The sequence below is a fragment of the Leishmania martiniquensis genome, chromosome 10, assembly GCF_017916325.1.
Source record: "Leishmania martiniquensis isolate LSCM1 chromosome 10, whole genome shotgun sequence".
NCBI classification, from domain to species: Eukaryota; Euglenozoa; class Kinetoplastea; order Trypanosomatida; family Trypanosomatidae; genus Leishmania; species Leishmania martiniquensis.
The window spans coordinates 125,690-143,197 of NC_090145.1; the positions used below are offsets into that span (position 1 = coordinate 125,690).

The 17,508-nt window shown below is 63.1% G+C and overlaps 3 protein-coding genes across 3 annotated transcripts; all 3 read left to right on the forward strand.

The window, feature by feature from the left end:
* Nucleotides 1–458: 458 nt before the first annotated feature.
* LSCM1_07032 (uncharacterized protein) lies at nucleotides 459–7,598 on the forward strand (the record flags this gene model as incomplete). The annotated part of the gene is made up of 1 exon (XM_067324424.1): nucleotides 459–7,598. The coding sequence occupies one exon, from the start codon at nucleotides 459–461 to the stop codon at nucleotides 7,596–7,598; it is 7,140 nt and encodes a 2,379-aa protein (XP_067180628.1).
* A 1,685-nt stretch (nucleotides 7,599–9,283) lies between these two features.
* LSCM1_07033 (uncharacterized protein) lies at nucleotides 9,284–10,591 on the forward strand (the record flags this gene model as incomplete). The annotated part of the gene is made up of 1 exon (XM_067324425.1): nucleotides 9,284–10,591. One exon carries the CDS (start codon nucleotides 9,284–9,286, stop codon nucleotides 10,589–10,591), a length of 1,308 nt encoding a protein of 435 aa, XP_067180629.1.
* A 4,296-nt stretch (nucleotides 10,592–14,887) lies between these two features.
* Nucleotides 14,888–17,164, forward strand: LSCM1_07034 (uncharacterized protein; the record flags this gene model as incomplete). Its single annotated transcript, XM_067324426.1, has 1 exon — nucleotides 14,888–17,164. One exon carries the CDS (start codon nucleotides 14,888–14,890, stop codon nucleotides 17,162–17,164), a length of 2,277 nt encoding a protein of 758 aa, XP_067180630.1.
* Between the last annotated feature and the right edge of the window lie 344 nt (nucleotides 17,165–17,508).

The window sequence follows — 17,508 nt, forward strand, 5'->3', positions numbered from 1 at the left end:
ACCACCACCGTTTTCTCTCTCCCTGTGTAAGTGTATGAGAGGGTGGTGTCGTGGAATGCAGTCACACACACACACAGAAGAGATAACACAGCTTCCTGCAGAGTCGTCGACCCGCTGTCAGACATCGAGACGGGTTTCGCGGTGAAGACGCAGTTTGCTGTCCCGTCGTCACTCCGTTCGTGACAGTCGCCGCACTTCTTGTGCATCACTGCTCGCCTCTGTACACCCCTTCGCGTGTCTTGGCGGTGGTGGAAAGGCCGGCGGGGGCTGCCGATGCATTCGTCCTCCCTATTCTCCTGTCACCCCCTCCCTCTCATCCCTCACGCCTCTTGTCTTCGGTGACGTGCCAAGGGCCTCAGCCCTTGCTCTCGCTGGCCCGTCTTCCGCTCTATCCCTCCTTCCAAGATCACCGTCATTATTCGCGCTGTCCCTGCTCCACGGATTCACATCTACGTGCCATGCTGGAGAGTCTGCAACCGCGCGAATGTGCCGCACCGTCGACCGCCCCTGTCGCAATTAGCTACGACGCCAGTGTTCATGCTCGCAACGCATGCGCGCCTTCGTCGGGCGGGAAGAAAATCGCGGCAGGAAGTCCGTTGTCTCTGCCAGCGAGTGCCTCTTCCGTCTGCTGGACGGCGGTGAATGGCAGCAAGAGCTCGATCGGCGCCGGCAGCGATGCTGCTGATGGCCGTGGCCCCGCTTCGCCCTCCTTTGAGGGAGCACCCGCCCACATCCACCGCCAAGCGGTGAGGGCGACACGAGACACCGGAGACTTCCCGCCAGCCGTGGCGATCGCAACGATGGCGGTGCCGCACAGCGAAAGGGATGTAGCAGAGCACGTGCTGTACGATGGACTGCCACAGGTCGGTCCCGCCTCGCGCCGGGCGCGCCAGCAGCAGAGCGAGGCACATGACCGCTTTCGGCACCGCGTTCGCGAGCGCACGGAGACGGCGCACGCGTTGGTGCTGTCCGCAAACTCACTGTCGCTCTCTGTCATATCCTCACAGCTGCGCATGTACCGCTGGCGTGTGACGCAGGCACAGACGCTGACCGAGGCCACCACCATCGTGCAGGACTTGGTGATTCACGCCGTAAAGAACGGCTACTGCGTGCGCCGCCGCGCGCCGCCGCAGCCGAGGCAGAGCCGCTACGCACATGGGCGTGGACGTGCGGCGCTGAAGCGAAGAGCACAAGCGGAGCTGGAGAGGCTGTCTGGAGTCAAGCCCGCCGCAGAAGACAACACTGGCGCGGCCGCGGATGACATGCAGAGGGGCTTACGAGCAGCCGCTGCTACACGAACGCCTGATGACGGGGGTGCCTCTGACGACCATCCGGCAGAAGGGGAAGAAGAAGATGCGGAGCTGGACGACAGCGACGCGGAGAGTGCTCTACCGCCGCCCCCGCCCGACGCGCTGCCGCGGCTAGTTCTCGTAGACGCTTTCACCCACGAGGACCTCGGAGACATTGCTCGTCACGTGCGCTTCGTTGACAAGGAGAAGGGGTTGGAGTTGCTGCTTGTGCTGCTGCTTCCCAGTGACACTGGGGCGATGACAGCGTCGATGCAGGGGGCCGGCTGCGTCGTAAGGCCAACACACCATATAAGCATGGAAGATGCCTACGCGGCTGGCTACGATCTTGTGTTGGCTCACAGCATGGACCATCTGCTTGCCGACTTCCTCACGAGCTCGTTCATGTCATCGCTGGGGCGGTGGCACAACGACGTCCGCTCCAAGGCGGCAGTGGGCAACTACATGAGCCTGCGCAGCGTGCTGCTAGGTGGACTGGGCACGGACGCCCTTCAGCGAATCGTGTGGGATGAGCAGGTCGACGACGCCGGGGTGCTGGAGGTGCTTGGAGCGCAATCGATCTCGACGCAGGGCGCAGCCCAACGTTACAGCGAGGCTGCCCGTAATCTGTGCCAGCAGCAGGGAGTCGCCGGCGCGGCTGAGGCTCATGCCAAGCATGTCAGAAGTGCAGCGGGTAACCCGAGCCGCCACGGCTCTGCCGAATCAGGCACCGGCCTTGCACAGAGTCCGTGCGAGTCGATTTCACTCGGAGTGCCGCGGCTGCGCAGTCGCCCCGTGAGTGTGGCACGCTACGGTGTTCGGCTGCCAGCACATCAGTGCGCATCGCATGGGCTTCTTTCCGACTTCACCACCGGAAACGATGTCTTGTCGAATGTGATGGAGGTGGGAAATGGCCAATACGCAAACCGCCGCCGCCGTTACAGCCAGATCGGCGGGGTGAGCGGCTCGGAGGAGCTCCAACAGGGCGCACATGACGCTGAGGGCCTCGAAGGCGACGCGGGCCGCCATCCGCGCCTCTTGCAAGGGGCGCTGGAGAACGAACTGGGACGTTTGCTAGCGGAGACTGAAAGCAAGCAGGTGTGCATCGACTCCCTGCAGGAGGAGCTGGAGCGGCTGCATCGCACGGTGGCCGTCCTCCGACGACACCATCCCGGCGCTCCTGGCACGGCCGGTGACGGCGCCAACGCGAACACTCTGCCGGAGCGCCCCGGCAGCGGATCGACCGTCCACCTTAGCAAGCAGCAGCAGATATTTATTCTCAAGGAGCGGCTGGAGATGGCGAACGACCGAATCGCTGCCCTGCTGAAGGGCGGGCGGCTCAGCGGGGCGCCGTTGTCCCCCCATCGGCATGGCAAATTGGGGGGCAGAGACGTCGGCGCTCGCCGACGAGGGGATGGCGGCGCGGTCGGTTCCCCCAAGGATTCAGGAACGGCAGGGAGTCTGCGCAGAGGTCTCTCTTGGCTCACCAAAGTGACGGTGCAGGAGGCGGAGCAGATGGCTGCGCTGGACTCCGACGCCAACTTCTCGCTCACTCAGCTGGAACTTCACAGTCAGGAAGTGAGCGCCACTGCCAACAATGGCGTCAGTCAAGCAGCCGCGGGCCGAAGGCAGCGCAGAGAGCGCGAGGCGGCGGACGAGCTCATTCATTCGCTCCAGCTGGAGCTCAAGGAGCTGCAGGGTCGCATGGATGACGCCCGCTTCCGTGGCGACACGGCGGAGACGGAGACCTCTGACGGGCTGCAGGCGCGCATGGCAGGCCGCTTGCAGTCTGCGCTGGAGGTGCTGGAGATGCAGAAAGCGCATATCCGGCATATGGAGGAGCTGAGGCAGATGGATCAGCTGCTGCTGAAGGCGAACCTCAACCCTGAAGCCGTAAAGGGCCGGCGGAGGAAGGGTGCCGGATATGGCGCGAGCCGTGCGACGGGTATCGCTTGCGACGCTGACGAGGTGGACAACAGAGACAGGGGCAGCAGCTCCAGCGCGGGCGAGGACGAGGGCGGCGCTCTCGCAAGCACGCGTGGCGGTGCTCGGGGTCGTCGGGCGCGGCCGTCGCGCTCCACGGGCAAGAGGGCAGCCAAGTCTCGTGGTGGGGCGGGCCCTGTGGCGGCTGGCAGGAAAGGAGCCGCTGGCAGTGGTACGGGGGTCGGAGCGCCGAGGCGCAGCGCCAAGATAGACGCCGATGATGACGATGGCGGTATCGACAGCGCGGAGGAGGAGGAAGAGGAAGTGGAGACGGCCGCCGCGCAGCGCACCGAGGCCGCCGTGAAGGCTGCCGTGCATGACGCCGTGGCCTCTCTGCAGCGGGTGCACCAACGGCAACTTGCTGCTCTCCTCCAGACGTGCCGGGCGCAACTTTCCCGGGTCGCACTGAAGCTGCAGAAGCCCTCGACCATTGCGTATGTGGCACTGCTGCAGGAGGAGCTCGCCCGCGCCCAGCGCGACCAGCGCGGCGCGTGGATGCGTCTCCGCTTCACGCTCAGCAACCTTGACCCTGGCCAGTACGACGCGACACTCGCCCAGCAAACGGCAGCATCGGCGGCATTGGGGGCGCCTCTCGGTGCCATGACGGTCACGACAGCCCGAGACCCCGGCGCGACGGGCAGGGCGGCGGCTGCCCATGCAGGCGATGGTGCGGATATGGTTCCGCCAGGGGCGGTGACAGACTCGAGTGTGCGACGCATGGCTGCTGACATCGCGCGCGAGTACGCCGCGTACGGCTTGCGCATCGCCTACACGGCTGGCGAGCTCCAACGTGTGGAGCGGGGCATGGCGGCATCGCCAGGGCAGGCGCACGAGGCCGCAGCCGCCCCTGCAGTGCCTTCCATCGCGGAGACTCCGCCGCACCAGCTTCTCACGGCTTGCCAGGCAGCCAAGGCTCGAGTCCAAGAAACAGTCGACACGTGCGCGCCAGTGCAGGAGTACCTCGAGGCTGTGCAGGCGGAGCTCGTCACCGAGCAGCAGCTTCACCCCTGGTGTGATGTGAACAGCGTGGCGCTCTTTGGTGCCATGCACACGGCTCCGCCACCATTGTCCCCCATAACAGCGGCTTCACGGTCTCCTCCGCAGACACCATCGACCTCCTCCATGGCGCTTGTGCCGTCCACGCTCCACCTGAGTGCGTCCGAGCCCGACGCTAGCAGCAGTCAAGACAGCAACCGAAACGATGCTCATTCCCCTGCGGCATCTTCGAACCACGACCAGGTGGTGCTGCTTGCGGACGTGGACGCGAGCATGCGTGATATCGCAGATGTGTATGCCACGCTGTTGCGTGCTCAGACCCCGCGTATCGGCGGACCGGCTACGAGCATTTCTATCGCCACCAGCGGCAACAGAAACCGCTGCGAAGCCGTCTCCCCGACCCGCGCCAGGGCGCAAGACAACCCGAACAGACGTCGGCAGCCCTTCGCCGCGCCAAGGCAGGCAGCACCCGCTGCGTCGCAGGAAAAGCCACCGGACCAATCTGCAACCACGGCAGTCGACGGCTCCCCGGATGTGTCGAACGCGCTTCCACCCCTTCACTGTTGTGCTGGAGTGACGTTGGGGGAGGCGTTGGATAAGCTGCCCGTTCAGCCACGCGACGTCGCCTGCTATCAAGGCCAGCTAAGCCGCATCTACGTGTCCGAGGGCTTCTATAGCCCCGCGCAACAGCGACTGTACGAACTCATCCTCCGTGCCTACCGCCAGCATCGCATTCACCCGATGCACATGGCAGCGGTGGAGTGCGCGGTGAGTTTACCGCTACCGGGCCATCGTCGCAGTGATGCTTGGATCGCGAAGGAGGACTTGAGTGAGCCTTCCGACTCGGCCAGCGAGGCGCTGCTGGACGCGATGTTTGCGCAAGCAGGCGCCGCGCACGCGCAGCATCGCGAGGTGGTTGCGCTGCTGGAGCTCCTTGCCCCTACGATGACGCGAGCAATACGTGCCCTCACAAAGGAGCTGCAGCAGGCACAACCTCTTCTCGATCTCGAGGATAACAGCGCCGTCTTTCTTGGAGCGTTCAGTAGAATGGGCCCCCCGTGCGCCTCACCGGCATTCTTGTCTGCTGTGGATGCAGCAGTGCTTGGGTACATCGTCGATGAGCTTCGGTGGCGGCACGCTCAAGAACCAAGCAAGGGCTTCCCTCATTCCGCGGCGCTTTTGGCAGGCGGCGCCACGCCTCGCGAGTCGGTAGCGGCGCTCATGCTAGCGCGCCGCCGCGCCCGTGGCCACAGCAGCGGCGCTTCCGCAGCGGACGGTGGCGCCGCCTCTGAAGATGCTCGCGCGATCGCACACTACACAGCGTTCTGCACGGCGTGTGAGCGGGCCTCTTGGGACGCTCGCTCGAACCGAGGCTCATCTTCACCCAAGTCGGGTGATTCTCTGTCATCCGAGGCAGAAGATTTGTTTCACCTGACTGACGTCCCGCCTATGCCGAGCAACGCGAGCGTTGGCGATGGCGCCGATGCCGGTCTCACGGTCGCCCGCGAGCTGGCGGCGCTCTTTCGCAGGTATCATCCGCAGGACACTGATGGGGCCGTAGCGGTGCTGGAGGACATCTACTTCGGTGCTGGGGACTTCCACAGCGACTCCAATGCGGAGGCGATGCGCAGTCTCCGGCGAGAGCTTGAGTACCTGCAAGGGGTAAAGCAACAGCGCATGTGGGAACTCATGATGCGATTTAAGTTGCATAAAGAGCGTTGCAGTCACAACGCTGGCAACGACAGCGGCTCGGTGTCAAGTGTCCATGCCGCCACCGCTCGCGATGATGGTGGTCGCTCTCCGCTGCCCCCGATCGACCCCGAACGCCTCCGCTTCGAAGTGAAATCTGGCAAGGCGGCGTGGTACGGCATGGAGGCTGCGAAGCGGGTGCACGACATCTTACGCCGCCGCGCGCGTCCGGATCAAATCATTGTCGGCGGCGGTCCGCACGGCGGCAGTGTCGGTATCGAACTCAGTCGCCGCACCGCGCAGCCGGGGACCAGCAAGACCGGAAGCAGCAGGTTCGACTTGGGTAGCAGTCCAGGGGCCGCCTCCGACGGCGGCGCGCCGAGCCCAGAGGACGAGGGCTATGCGTGCGCCTCTGATGACGAGGAGGCGTCGTACGCCGCCGGACCATATGCGTCGCACCAGGAGTCCGGTCGCCGGGCTGGGCCGACTCCCGGGTCGACAGTGCGCCTGCCCCCGCTGCGTCAGAATAGGCTGTTGCACACGCAGCACCGTGGCACCACCGGCGCTAGCGATGCTGCCGCGCATCGGGCAGATGAAGCGCTCCGCGGCAGTTCATACGGCCAGAGCGACGGTCTCTCTGGCCGCGGCGGCAACGCTGCGCGGATGGAGGGCATAGGGTACTTATCCCCCCGCGACTCCCTGAGCTTGAACGCCTACGGGCGCGTAACTACCAGCGGCGCGTACAACTACTCGTTCACCGACCAACCTTTCTACACTGCTGAAGACCTTACCCATCAAGTGCTGGCGTACCGAGAGGCGCTGGCGCACGCTGCCGGCCGCGCCCTGCCAATGCAGTTCGCCACCTACGCCAGCGGGGCGCCATACTGCTTGCCGCTTTCGGCATCGTCCGCGCCATCGAGGCAGGTCGGCTCCCCTGCCAACGGCCACGACGACGCACAACGCCACCGGCCCGCTTCGCCGGTTCTGATGCCGGAGGTGACGTCGTGGGTGTACGGCGTCCCTGAGGGGTACGCCTCGTCGCTTCTGCAGCAGCAGACCATCGACTCGCAGCAGCCACCAGACATGCTCCTCTTCATGCCCCGCTGCGAGCGCTCTGAGCTCGCCGAGGTCGAGAGGCGCCAGCGCGCGCGTGTGAGGTCGGCGGGGGTGACCCCGGCCTTCTCGCGCCGCCGCGCCTTTCTTAGTGGGGCAGCGAGCGCGGCCTTCCCCTTTTCCACACCCGCAGCGCTCGCAGCGCAGCGACTACACGCGTTGCTGAGTGTGTCCATGGCCGACCCGTCCGTTGCCACTGCTGCCGCCGCCGCGACTGCCACCACGGCTGGGGGCCGCTCCTCGCTTCCTACCCCGCAAGGCTGCGCCTATCCTCTGCAACCGCGGCGAAAAAGTGGTGCATCGGCAAGGCAGCGGCCTTGCCTCGCTCGTCCTTCGACCGAGCCGGCGCTGGTCAGCGTCATTGCCACAAGCGCCGGTGTCGACGACACGGTGCCCTCATCGCCGCCCGACCAACGATCAGCAGGGGAGGGCGAAGCACCGCAGCCACAGCGCCCTTCCCTCTCTTTTGCAGAAAAGGACCCGAACTCCCTTGAGGCGACGCTGAGCCCTAAGAGAGGCGCCTCCTCGTGAAGGAAACGCAAAGGAGGCAGACGCTGCGGTGGTGGGGAGGGGGGAGAGTGACTGGTGCCTGCGTACGCGTGCACGACGGTGCGAAGGTGTACGCAGGCGCGCCATCTTCCCCCCCCCCCACTGCGTCTCTTCTCACGATGTGGCAGCTCACTTCATCCAATTACACACACACACAATTCGATGTACAGCACAGAGACCCTTATCTTGTTCATCGTCTCTCACTCACTCTCTTCTTCCCAGTTTGTAAAGGCGTCTTCCCGTCTAGTAGTCGCTTGCTTGCTCGTTTCCATTTCACGTACGCCATATCAGTCTCTCCGCGGCCGCGTGTCTCTGTGTCTACTTGGCCAGGTGTGCATATTGGTAGCGTGTGATCTGGCGGTTGATGGCCGTGGATGCGTGCGCTCCTCTAGACGTTGGGCCTCCATCACGCACTGCCACGGGGTCGCCTGCTTCTGCCTTCTCCGCTTCTCCTTCGACTTCCCTGTGCGCGTGCGCTATCGCGCTCTGTCTCTCTCTCTCTCTCCTGACTCTCCGCGTCCGCTCTACGCGTGCTTGCGCGTTACGTGTGCGCCGAGTGTGGCTGAGGTTAGGAGGGAGGGAGTGGTGGAGGGCGACGCTGATGCCGCACGGGCACCAGGGGTGCATTCGCGCGGCCATGCAAGTGAGCCATCGTGCCAACAACACAAATGGAAAAAGGGGGAGCAGAACGCCTCTCCAGCAACGCATCGCATCCAGTCGCGGCACCATAAATGAATAGGGAAGGAGGGGGAGCGCGCTCCTCGAGCGCTCTCTCGTAGATCTTCAACCCTTCTCCACTACCTCATTTTCGTGCGACGAACTTTCGCGTACGCGGGCCCACGAAGGAGGCGACCGTCACACGTAGGAGAAAAGAAACGGGCGGCGGTCGTGTGTGCGTGCGTCAGTGCTGCGGCTCCCATCGATACGGCGGTCGGCAACCACAACAAAATGCCGGCAAGAAACACGAGGTCGGTGTGCGTCTGCGTGTGTGGGTGCGTGCGCCATGCCGTCGTACGCAACTATGTGCGCCCCTTCTCTGCCATACTCCCGTCATCCCCCCTCCCACTTCTCCTCGCTTTCCACCACGTTGCGCACCGACCTCGTTCTCGGTCCACACCGGCCCTCCTTGTCGTCACTGCACACGCGCATACGCATTCCTTTCATCACCGGCATGGACGCCATCCGCGACATCCGAAATCTTTCATAAACATGCACGGCAGCAACATTTCAACAACACACGAACAGCCCCCTACTCCTCCTCCTCTGCCCTCTCTCTCCCGCTTCTGCACGTCCTCGTTATCGGCACATAGACAGCATACGCACCAACAGACGTCTCATCCCCCCTCTCTCTCGCTCTCTCGCTCTCTCGCTCTCAGCCCTTACTGTCTCTCTGTGTGTGTTCGACAGGGTAGCTTTCATCTCTCTCATCCTTAACTGCAGAGAGCAATCGGCCGTCTCATCCTCCCCTGCGCGCCTCGACTGCTTTCCGCTCACCAACACGCATACGCACTCGAGTCCGTCGCGCCACCACCTCACACCACACCACACCACCTCACACACCACACACCCCTTCCCTCTCATACATCTTAGAGGCTTTTCATCCGCTTTTCTTTGCGTTTCGTCTGACACCCCGTCCCTCTCTCGCTCTCTGTGTGCGCTCGTGCCGAATGCTCCGTCGAATTTCCGCTGCATCGGCGTGCTCGCTCGCCGCCACCCGCGCCTTTTCCGGCACAAGTGTCTGCCTGCAGAAGCGCATTAAGGTGAGGAATGAGGTGGTGGACATGGACGGCGACGAGATGACGCGCATAATCTGGTCGCTCATCAAGGAAAAACTCATTCTGCCCTACGTGGATCTCCCGATCAACTACTTCGACCTCAGCGTGACGCACCGTGACGCAACCAACGACAAGGTCACTATTGACGCCGCCGAGGCGATCAAGAGGTGCCACGTTGGCATTAAATGCGCTACCATCACCCCTGACGAGGCCCGTGTGAAGGAGTTCAACCTCAAGCAGATGTGGAAGAGCCCGAACGGCACCATTCGCAACATCCTCGGTGGCACGGTGTTTCGCGAGCCGATCATCATTTCCAATATCCCGCGCATCGTCACGCAGTGGAAGGAGCCCATCGTGGTTGGCCGCCACGCCTTTGGGGATCAGTACAGGGCGACCGACGCTGTTTTCAAGCCGGGAACGCTGCGGTTGGTGCACACGCCCGCCGACGGCAGCGAGCCGACGACGCTGGAGGTGTTTGACTTCAAGAGCGAGGGGGTCGGCATGGCCATGTACAACACAAAGGAAAGCATCGAGGGCTTCGCGACCAGCTGCTTCCAGTATGCGTTGATGCGCAAGTACCCGCTGGTGTTGACAACCAAGAACACCATTCTGAAGAGGTACGACGGCATGTTCCTGCAGACCTTCCAGCGCCTGTACGAGGAGAAGTACAGGGCCGATTTCGAGAAGGTCGGCATCACGTACTGCCACCGCCTCATAGATGATCAGGTCGCGCAGATGATCAAGGGCGAGGGCGGCTTCGTGTGGGCGTGCAAGAACTACGACGGGGACGTCCAAAGTGACATTGTCGCGCAGGGCTTTGGCTCGCTGGGCCTCATGACATCGGTGCTCATGTGCCCTGATGGCAAGACGATTGAGGCTGAGGCTGCACACGGCACGGTAACGCGCCACTACCGCCAGCATCAGCAAGGCAAGGAGACGAGCACGAACTCCGTCGCCTCCATCTACGCCTGGACGCGCGGCCTTGCACATCGCGGCAAGCTGGACGGCAACAGCGAGCTGGTCCAATTCGCGGAGACGCTGGAGAAGGTCGTCATCAAGACGATCGAGAATGGCCACATGACGAAGGACCTCGCCCTCTGCGTCCACGGCCCCAGTGGCGTCAAGCGTGAACAGTACGAGACAACGGAGGGGTTCCTCGATAGCGTCGAAGCCGCCCTGAAGAAGGCAATGCACGCGTGAGGAGACGGCAGCGTAGCGGCGGGAGCGGCTTGCACGAAGCCGTTAGAGGTGTTAGGGGCGACAGGCTTTGGTGGGAGGAGCAGGGGAAGGGAGAGAGCACTTTCGCCAGCGCTCTGCTGCCCCATCGCTGACGCCTTATCTGGTGTGCGTGAGCCCTGGTGGCTCTTGCAGGCAGCCTGCAATGTAAATGCGGTGCCAGCTTCTTTCGCATCCATCCCTACGCCTATATCTACCTCTTAGTGCCTTGCTCGCACCCGGACACACATGTCTCTAGCCGTGCTCTTTCGAGCTCTCGTTGTCCGCCCTCCCCAGTCCATTGGTGCTGGTGTCGCTGTTTACGCTACTCTCCTCACCGTCCGCCTCGCATGTGTTATCGACTTCGCCCGCGGCCCGTGCTGGCAAGCATGCCCTAGACAGGCAGAGACGGCGGAGCAGGAGCGGTGGGCGAGGTAGAGCAGCGAAGGGGGCGTGTACGAGACGTGGACGGTGACCAACTGTTAGCGATGCGAGGTCATGACGGTGCAGACTGCGACAGCCTGAGCGACTCTTGCTCTGTGTGTCTGTGTTTCGACCTCACTCGTGAGGCGGCGGCAAAGGGTGTGAGCGCCTTCGAACACACACACACACACAAAAAAGGAGGCGAGAGATGGCAGCTGACGCGCAATCAGAGTTAAACTTTGTTTGCTGTGAGTGCTGTTGTTTGTTTGCCATTTTTTTTTTGAAATCTGTCTGTGTGTTTCTGTGTCGATGTGTCTCTCTATGTTTTTCACGTGGAAGTGCCATGTATGGAGACGGGCGCAACTCGTGGCTAACGCTCGTCCTCTACGGCGATCGGCGCCTTTCATTTTTTTCTCTCTGCCCCCCCCTCTCTTTGCCTGTCTGTCTCTGTTGTCTGTGTGTGTCTGTGAGATGCTCAGCGGTGAGGCGAAAGCAAACATGGCGGTTACGGCGTCAGCGCGCGGTCACAGAATCGCAGCCGTGAAGACGTCGGGGAACGGATGAGGGGAAAGAGGATGACCGTTGTGAAGGGATGGGAGAGCGCGTTCGGCAGGCTCGCGGACAGTCAGTCTCTGGGAAGGTAACACTTCCCACTCCCTCCTCCCCTCATTGAGCCGGCGCGACCTCTCGGGTATATGCACCGCTCTCCCCTTTTCCTCCCTTGACGGCTTGCCCGATGCAATGCACACACCTGTGGCGCGGCACGGTCTCCAACCTTTCTCCGCACCCCCACGACACACAACGCGCCGGCTACGCGACAGAGAGCTGTGCGAGCATGACTTGCTTCACCGGCTATCACTTCTAACAAGAAAGGGGCAATCACAGCCCAGCACGTCAGCCTTCGCGCATACGCAAGCAGTGAGAGTCGGTCACAGACCCATTCGAATGCCGTCCGGCACTTCCGCGTTGTGAGGGGAGATGTATGGCGGGCTCTACTCACAGCACGCAGGGGGTCGTGGCGGCGAAGGGCAGAGGTGCCTCGGCAGGGGGGGCCTCGCAGCGCTGAGGCCACCCGAAAGGAGGCCTCAAGGTGGAGCTGCTGCGCACCTTACGGCGAAGGCAACCGATGCGGGCCTGGGCCGATTGCAAAGGTACCCGCGAGTGCAAGAGATGATGAAGGCTAAAGCACATTCGAAGATAAGGCAACGGCAGCGCACCTAAGGACGCAACGCTCCAAGAGACGAGGGAGGATTTCATGCGTCTCACCTGGCAGAGGGCTGCTCGACTCCCACGGCGGTGATGCTGGGTCAGTGTCCCCTCTTCGCCGGCAGCCTGCGCGATTCGAGCGACGCAGGTATGTGCAGGATCGTCTACGGTAGCACTCGTGACGCCATCGAACCGCAGAATTGCTCTGTGGTCAGCCTCTGAGGCGTGACCCTCGCTTGTACCCCAAAATTCGCGCGTCCGGGGACTCGAGCACCTGTCCAGGGTACCGGACGATCCCAGCGGCTCCGGCTCCAGGGCTGCCGCTGTAGCCATGCAATGGATGCGCCGGTAAGGCCGATGGGGCGGAACTTGAGCGTCTCGGTTGTTGTGTCCAAACACGCGGCGGGGCAGAGTACGCGCATAAGCCTGCCATTGCGCGCAGATAAGACGAAGCTCATCAGCCTCAGGGATTAACCGCGAGGGTCAGCATTCAAAGGTCTGGGGAGAGTAGAGCCAGGGGCGTACACCCTAATGGCGCGGCCCGAAAGGGGCGTGTATACCACGAGTCGGGTGGCCCTCACGGCTGCCGATCCGCCGCCAGAAGTCGATGGGGTGGTGGTGCGAACACGCTGTAAGCCGATCTCAATGCCTTCTACTAGACCGCCCCGCTATCATACGAGGCGCGCGGCAGCTTTGCCTTGCGAGTACGCCGTCGGCGGCACAGACATGGGGCTTTCCCCGACGGCGCCGGCTGGAGCTCGGCTGCACGGCAAGCGATCACGCACACAGCTGTGGACATTCGCCCCCATCTGCACTGCCAATTACGGTATACACTATTCGATCGGCATCCTCATCGCGTTGCCGGCCGCTTGAATGGGTCAGGTAGGGCGACTTGCTGCCGTGCCGTCCAGTGGGGTGGTGATGAGGGTTCGGGCCGTACACTTGCAGGCATCTCCCCTCCCTCCCTCGCGGGACTCTCTTGGCTACACCTCCGGCCACAGTCGTCGTCGCCGCCTCCTTCCTCTGGTCCCCACCTCTGCATCTGGGCCGCTCTCTCGTCACACTGTGCTTCCTCCGTACTGCTGTCGGTGTACACACACCGATGCTGCCTGGGCCGTATCTCTCCGTCTTACCCTCACCTGACTGGATCTGCGCACAGCAGCCCCTCCCCCCTCCTCCCCTTCCTACCCTCCCCTCCCTCCCCCTTCTTCAAGCCGACGCGGCTCCCGCCACGCTCCCTCGCCGTCATCATGGGGGTGGTCACTGCAAAACATGCGCCGTGAGAGGAAGGGCGATTAGCAGAGGTGACAGAAATGTGGTGCGTTGATGAGAGGAGCGCCCGTTGAGAGAAATGGCGAATCGACGAAGAAATGAGGCAGCACAGGGGGCGGTATAATCTGCGGAAGAGATGCACTCGCGCGCGGCCGCCTGGGAGGCGGGCTAACAGGAGGGAGAGAGCGATAGGTTTGGAGGGTGAAGGAGGCACAAAGTTAACAGGACCCCGATCAGGTCTGTCTTTTTCCGCTCCACACCTGCACCTATGCACATGCCGGTACACACACACACACACACAGACATTCTCCGGGTGCTGCTGCTGCAGGTGAAGGGCAGGAATCAGTCCTCGCCATTTCAGCTCATGCTGTAATGGATGGACGTCCACGAAAAAAAGGGATGATGGCATGCCCGAAGCGGTGGACTGTGCACTCTCGGTAATGAACCATTGCTGTGACTGCTGCCTTCGCTGAGGTGTTGGCTGGGGTGGGTGTCGGTTCCGCTTTTCTTCGCTCTGCTCCTCCCGCACCACCAACGCCCTCGCTCTTCAACTGCGCGTGCGCGCTCTCCCTCTCTCTCTCCCCCCCGAAGGGAGGTCACTCCCCGCACCCTTTACCGTTAACGGACTCGTGCGCAGACGCGCACAGAACGTGCTGTACACGTGCTCCTACTCTGTTGACACGCACCCACCAAGCCCATTGACCGCCGGTGCTCTGCAGCGTCAAGCGGCTTGACGGTCGCTCTTGCCCGACTTGACATCCTTCTCCTCCTCTCCCAATCCTTTGCCCTCCACTCCTACCCGACATCCCGGCCTTCCAGAGAGAGCCCAACACGTGGAGGCGAGAAAGGAGACAGCAACAGTGGGGGCACAGATACAGAGCGTGCCTGAAGCAGTCCCCTCAGCGTGTAGATCAACCGCGGGGATCGTGGCCTCGACCGCGGGCTCTTTTTGCACGCGCCTACGTACGCGTGTGCATCTGTGAGTGAAACATTGACCGAAACGGAGAAGCCGCCGCCACGCTGTCCTGCGCACACTCCGATTCCGTACGCCGGTCACTACGCGAGCGTAGTGTGTGCACACGGAAGCCACCAACGAGCATCTTTGCCGCTACAGCAGTGATCGAAACGTTGGCACCACCAACGCCCTCCTCTCTGCTCGTGCGCACACGCGTACCATCACACTCAGAGGGTGAGCCCCGCCAGTCAAGCGTCGCTGCCCGCTCACCTCCGCAAAAAAATATATATAGATAGATAGAATCGTACGAGACCTGCCACGGGGAGGGAGGCGGGGGAGAGGAAGAAGCTGAGGGGGTGGGGAACAGAAGAAAGGAAACGATCGCTCGAACCTCCAGCGCCGGCCCCATCCAGAGAGGTCCTGCCATGGCCGCCAACGCCCAAGAGCTGGTGCGCCAGCTCACGGAGAACCCAGAGGTGCTGGAAAGTATGCAGAACATGATCGCGCTGCTGCGTGCGAATCCTCCGCAGGGCTCAGGTAGCAGCAGTTTTGGCAATCGCCGCAACGCGGCGACGGCAACACAGCAGCGCGCCCGCCCACCGCGCGGCGAATATGACGCTGGCATCGAATACAGTCGTCACGAGCCCGTGAATGCGCGGAAGCTGTACCACAGCGATGGCGCTGGCCGCAGCGCCGTCTCGCCGTGCGCGTCGTCTTTGACCCAGGAGGCCCACTCTTTCTACAGTAGCGAAGGTGTTGGTGCACAGAACCTCCTCCGTGGCCACAACAGCGCCGCCGTCGCTGGTGCATCGTCACCGATGCCGACCCTCGCCGACACAGGGGTCCGCGACACGCCTCGAGTGGTGACGGCAGCCTCACGACGTGCGCTACGCTGCTCCTCGCGCCCCTCGGTGTCGCAGGCGCATCTCTGCCCGACAGCGTCCGATGAAGAGTCGATATCCGCCGCTGCCAAGTTAACGGAAGCGCAGCGGCGCATCACAGCTCTGGAGAAGGAGCTGCAGCGCGCCACGCAGCGTGTGGAGCAGCTGTCCGACGTGGTGCAGCGGCAGAAGGACGAGCTGCAGGCCGCGCAGGACCGGCACGCGTTGGAGATGGAGGAGGCGCGACACGCCTACGATGCGGTGCTTCACCGCAAAGACCAGGTGCAGGAAGAGGCGCTGCGCCAGCTGCTCAAGTCCCGCCAGCTGATGGTGTCGGCAGCGAAGTACGAGGCCGTCGTGGCAGCTAAGAGGTCGCAGGCTCAGCAACAGGCAAAGGAGAACCACACCGGCGTTGACGATAGGGACGCATGCGCTAAGGTGGTGACCGGCATACAGGCCACCTGCTACGCCAACGAACGCGACAGCCACCCCGGTCTGGCGCTAAGCCAGACACCAGTGAACGCGCAGCAATCCTTGGCGCTCGGCCACGGTGTGGGCGCGACGGCGAAGCGCAGCAGTACTTTGAAGCGCGAGCGCCAGACTGACGATGAGGGCTTCGTGGACGACGTGGACGTGACTACGGACGAGTACGCGACGGTGCCGGCGAGATACGGGGCCGCAGCTCAGCAGCGCGCACCAGTGAGGCGCACCGCGCCAGACGCGTGGCCTCTGCAGAGCAGCGCTGATCGCGCCACGCAAGGGCGAAGGGGCGCTGCTGCGACCAAGGCGGAAACATCTCCGGCGTACATCACCACCCCGACGCCGGTTGGCAAGACGTCCACGGCCCTTGTGGATACCAGAACGCAGTCACGCAGCGCACGCAAGAGGCGCACCCCTCGCACGCCGAGTTTAACCAACGCTGACCGCCTCGCTGTATCCGGGGCGGTGAGCAGCGCCCGGTCGCAACAGCGCCTGCCGGGGACAGTCTCCCTCAAGATTGAAAGTCCCACTCCGGTTGTGAGCACGGCAGGGACAGCTGGTCGCTCTCTCACGAGCAGCCACACGCCGCCACCGCCGTACACCAGCGCTGGTGTGCACACGGTGTTGGAAGCAGTCTCCAAGCATCAGCACCTTCAGCAGCCCCATCCGTCTACGAGACCGCCGCTGACGCAGCGTGCAGCGGGTCGCCTGCCTCCGGCACCACACCCTACCCTGCCTGCCCCAACGGCGGTACCCAACACACGCAGTGGAACGTCTTCCATCGCCTCTGGCGGCCCGACGCGGTCACCATCTCCTGTAAATCCGAAGCGCGGCGCGACACTGCCACGCCGCTTCATTTTCACAGGTCTTAAGGACAATGAGCCCGAGCGGCTGGCGACTGCCATAGCCGCCTTGGGAGACGACGCTGCGGCACTCGCGAGCGACCTCGATGAACCGCCGCCGAGCAGTACAACGCACATTGTGCTACGCGGAACGCCGCGTAGCGTCAAGGCCCTCTGCGGGGTGGTGTCGGGCAAGTGGCTTGTTTCTCCGGAGTACGTGTACAACAGCCAGCACAGCGGCTTCTGGTTAGATGAGCTCGAGGAAGGCGGTCTCCGCATCTTCCCACCGCCGCTGAAATGCCAACGTTTCCTGTTGACGGTGGAACATCCCAGCATTCGTGCGAAGCTGGCGCAGGTGATTGAGTACGGCGGAGGTGAGGTTGTGCCCAACGGCGTTGACAAACGTGGCACCAGCACCGGCGACCTCGTGGCGCAAGGCGTCATTGTAATCACCTCCGGCGACGATCTCTTGCGATATGCGACGCAGGACCGCGTCTAGCATTCACCTCTACGAGAGTGTGTTGACTGGACCCTTTTCGCTGGCTGCCAGCACTGTGTGCGTCTGTCTGACTTGACATCATTCGGCATAGAGTCGTCGCTGGGGCCGTTGCGACAACCGATGTCGCCGCCGTGTGTGGCCTCCGCCCTTTTTTCGCTTTGCTTGGCCAGTGCGAAGAGGAGAGCGAGATGGAAGGGGCGGGGGGAAGAGGAGAGAGAGGTCGGTAGGGCTGGGCAGAGGGAGGGTACCGTGTGCGTCGGCCCTCCTCCCTCTTCCCGGCCCCGCCCCTCCCCTTTAACTCGGTCTCCCTCTCTCTCTCTTGATGCGTGTGTGTGTATGTGGTA